Source organism: Rhagoletis zephyria, unplaced genomic scaffold, assembly GCF_001687245.7.
Source record: "Rhagoletis zephyria isolate East Lansing unplaced genomic scaffold, Rhagoletis_zephyria_1.1 Rzeph_scaffold_03509, whole genome shotgun sequence".
Classification (NCBI taxonomy): domain Eukaryota; kingdom Metazoa; phylum Arthropoda; class Insecta; order Diptera; family Tephritidae; genus Rhagoletis; species Rhagoletis zephyria.
The window spans coordinates 40,073-44,531 of record NW_016160592.1 but is presented as its reverse complement, the minus strand read 5'-3'; the positions used below and the strand labels follow the sequence as shown (position 1 = coordinate 44,531).

Sequence of the window (4,459 nt, the reverse complement as noted above, 5' to 3'; positions counted from 1 at the left end):
TTACTAAGTGTTAATAGCCCTGATAATTATTGTTATATAAAAGGTGATATTCCAATTTTAATTGTAGGGTTTACAAAAAACTTAGGAGGTGAAATTATTGGGCAAAGATTCAAAAATATTAGAAACTTTTATGAAGAACCAGTTAACTCAATATCTTTAGGAATTTATTTGGTCGACAGTGCGGCTAGCGATGTTGAAGAAACATTCAAAGTTTGCGATTTTGAAAGCAAAGCAATAGGCATTCCTTATGAAGGAAATATTTTAATAGCACCAATGTTGCATCATTGTATTTGAAAGCGTTGTCATATTTTATAGAGTCGAGATTAATAAATAATATTTATTTTTTTGATAACTACTATTTTTCATATAATAAAATAAATAAAACAAACAAAGATCATCAAAAAAATGAATCGAAATTCAAGAAAAAAATTTAAACGTTTTGCTGTCCACAATGAAGGTATGTAATTTTATTTTTATTTTCATTTAATTTAATAATTTTATTTTATTTAAAATGAAAATTATTGACAATATAAAAAAACAAAAAAAAATTTAATATAATATCTTATTTTCTGGCCAATTTTCGTCGTAAATTTTATTAATTTTGATGAGCTTCTTTGGCCTAGTTGGTGATTAGTGCAAGTAAAAACAACGTTTTTTCTTCACTGCTTTGCCCTACGTTTCGCTAAACTCCTTAGCATCCTCAGGGGCCAATTTTCATATACGTATATTTGTTAACATATAAACACATAAACATATAAACACTAAAAACATAAACACTTAAAAGCTAGAGCATTGTACCATTATCGTTTGATACACTTGTCATACTAACATATAAACACATAAACATATAAAACATAGTGTTTATATGTTTATGTGTTTATATGTTAACAAATATACGTATATGAAAATTGGCCCCTGAGGATGCTAAGGAGTTTAGCGAAACGTAGGTCAAAGCAGTGAAGAAAAAACGTTGTTTTTACTTGCACTAATCACCAACTAGGCCAAAGAAGCTCATCAAAATTAATAAAAAAAAATTTAATATGTTCCAAATAAATAATATTTATTAATTCTAATAAATATTTATTAATGTAATCTTTAGAGAACCAGCCACAATGCAGCAACTGCGGCGAAGTCATAAAAAAACTTGAAGAAATTAACGGTAAAAAATTAAAGCTGTTTGTTACGGAAGTTTACAGTTAATAATATTTATACATATATTTCAGACACATTGCAAATGGAAAATGAAGTTATTCGTGGTAAGTAGAGCTCTTGTTAGTCGACTAGTCGACTAATCGGTTAGTCGAATAGCAAAAGTTGTTTCAAAAAATAATCGACTTCACTTAATCGAATAACCGTTTCCCTTCGACTTTTTCAACTAACCGCTCACAAACAACTAGTCGATTATCCGTTCATTTTCGATTTTTCGACTAGTCGTTTTCTTTCAGTAAACATTGTTTTTTTATATTTTTTGAATACTTATGCTTATTGACAAAACCCAACCACGCTAATAGCAATAATTTTATGGTGAAAAACTGTCACTATTCGAATAATTTCGGTTAGTCGATTTTCAGACTACTCGATAGTGAGCGGTTAGTCGAAAGTGAACGGTTAGTCGAATTCGAGCTGTTAATCGAATAATTGCTATTCGACTATCAACCGACAAAAAAGTTGCTAATCGACTAGTCGACTAACCGAATAGCCGGATAGTCGATTTTTAACAAGAGCTCTAGTGGTAAGTCATAACATTTGTTTTATTTTATTTTAGTTTAATTTTATTATTATTATTTATTATTTTTAATTTAATTTTATTTAATTTAATTTTGTTTAATTTTGTATTATTTCACTTAATTTTATCTTATTTTGTTTTATTTTACTTAATTTAAATTTAATTTATTTTAATTTAATTTAATTTAATTTAATTTAATTTAATTGAATTTAATTTTATTTTATTTTATTTTATTTTAATTTAATTTTATTTTATTTTAATTAGATTTCTTTTTATTCTATTTCACTTTATTTAGTTTTATTTTAATTTAATTTTTATTTTGTTTTATTTCTTTTCCCTTGTTTTTATGTTATCTAAGGACAACTGAAGATAGTAATGGAAACCTTGGCGGACCAATCTGTTTATTTAAAGCGGCTCCTGCGGGAAAAGGAGGAAAAGTTATCGTTACAATCAAATTTTCCAATAAAATTAGAAGATGATTTACAACGGATAAATCAGGAAGTATCTAAAAACATGAATCAATATGTGAGTATAGATATAAAAGTAAATTTTCCAGTTAGTGTAAACTTTTCTTTTTTTTAATTGTAGGTCTTTGTAATGAAGATGTTGCTGAAATCGGGTATCCAAAAAAGTTTAAAAAACATTATTGCAGACGAGCTTGTACTGGAATACAATGTTGACGGGGTGCAGGGGAAAAAGTCACTGAAAAATCATGCTAATTTTTATAATGCTTTGTTAGGTATGCACTTTATAACTTTGGAAAATATTATATACATTTACATAATAAATGTTTTATAGCCTCAATTCCAATAAGCGAAGGTCCCCCCGAAGAGCAATTACGAAAGAGTCTAAGTCTGCAAAAGAAGAGAATTTTCAAAAATGTGTGCATTCAAAAATCAAAAATGAGTTCAAACATATAGATATATATTTATGCATATTGATTGAATATACATATGTAGATATATGTAAGAAGGTATGTGCATGTACAATAAGTTCAAGTAGTTTGGAGTATTATTTTCAAAAAATGAAATATATGTATTTTTTTATATTTAATTTTGTAATGTAAGCAAATATACATACTGTGTATTAATTATTAAAATATACATACACTTGTTGTCACCTTATTAAGTTAAGTGACATTTTGACGAGGTTTGGTTATTTCCCTTTTGTCTATTTAGTGCTTATAATTTTTTTATTAAATCTGGCACATTACATATATAATTTATTATTTATATTGGAAATTTTTGCAGAGTAAGTTCTTTGGTACCTAATGATAGTGCAGTTAGTAAGTGCTACTTGCTTCAATAACTACCGGTAGTGCAGAGATACCGATAGTTCAGAGAGTAAGTACTTACTTCGGTAACTACCGGTAGTGCAGATAGTAAGTACCTACTTCTGCAACTTCCGGTAGTAAAGAGAGTAAGCACTTACTTTGGTACTTAAGTACTTACTTCTGCAACTTCCGGTAGTAAAGAGAGTAAGCACTTACTTTGGTACTTAAGTACTTACTTCTGCAACTTCCGGTAGTAAAGAGAGTAAGCACTTACTTTGGTAACTACCGATAGTCCAAAGAGTATGTACTTACTTCAGTAACTGCCGGTAGTGAAGAGAGTAAGTTATAACGCTTGTTAGCGTTATAACGCTTGTTTATGGTAGTGCCCACGTTTGTTCTAGAGCGGAGATGGGCTCCGCCTTACCGCGGGTAAAGCTCTTTTAAGCTTTCTATATATTTTGCATATGCGCAAGCAGAGTAAAAGCTCTCTTTGCCCATCGCCGTTCTAGAGTCTAGATTCTAGACCGGTCGTGGGCACTGCCTTGCTATATAAGATTTTTTATTGTAAGAAATTAGCAAAAACTTCGAAAATTTTTACATTGTCACGGTACTTTGGTAACTACCGATAGTCCAGAGAGTATGTACTTACTTCAGTAACTGCCGGTAGTGAAGAGAGTAAGTTATAACGCTTGTAGCGTTATAACGCTTGTTTATGGTAGTGCCCACGTTTGTTCTAGAGCGGAGATGGGCTCCGCCTTGCCCGCGGGTAAAATTCTTTTAAGCTTTCTATATATTTTGCATATACGCAAGCAGAGTAAAAGCTCTCTTTGCCCATCGCCGTTCTAGAGTGTAGATTCTAGACCGGTCGTGGGCACTGCCTTGCTATATAACATTTTTTAGTGTAAGAAATTAGCAAAAACTTCGAAAATTTTTACATTGTCACGGTTTTCACCATTTTTTGACAATTTCTGTTGAAAATACATAGCATATTGAAATTCCAAGTTTGTAGAAAATTTCATTCTCCACAACTCTTGTGCCAACAATTTTTTTGTACGACGCTTAAATCACGGCCAGGAACGCCAGCGATGTACAGGATGCGCCGTAAAAATAATTTTCACACCTTCACCTGCTTTCATTAAAAAACAAACATTGCCCGTGGATTAAAGCTACTGGTGAAACCACGTTAAAAAACGCGCCGAAATCCTCTACCTCAGCGGTGGTGTGAAAATGAGTTTTTACGGCGCTTTCCGTACATCGCTAAGTTTATCGCGTTCCCGGCCGTGATTTAAGCGTCGTACAAAAAAAATGTTGGCACAAAAGTTGTGGAGAATGAAATTTTCTACAAATTTTGATTTTCAATATGCTATGTATTTTCAATAGAAATTGTCAAAAAATGGCGAAAACCGTGACAATGCAAAATTTCCCAGTTTTCGCTAATTTTTTTGCAATAAGAAATGTTT

The 4,459-nt window shown here is 30.8% G+C and overlaps 1 protein-coding gene across 1 annotated transcript; it reads left to right on the top strand.

Annotated features, from left to right (window-relative positions):
- The first annotated feature begins 553 nt into the window (after positions 1-553).
- Positions 554-2,729, top strand: LOC108369140 (uncharacterized). The gene is made up of 5 exons (XM_017624139.1): positions 554-1,159; positions 1,224-1,256; positions 2,085-2,251; positions 2,315-2,465; positions 2,525-2,729. Exons 2-5 carry the CDS (start codon positions 1,235-1,237, stop codon positions 2,644-2,646), a joined length of 462 nt encoding a protein of 153 aa, XP_017479628.1. The 5' UTR covers positions 554-1,159; positions 1,224-1,234; the 3' UTR covers positions 2,647-2,729.
- Positions 2,730-4,459: the final 1,730 nt, after the last annotated feature.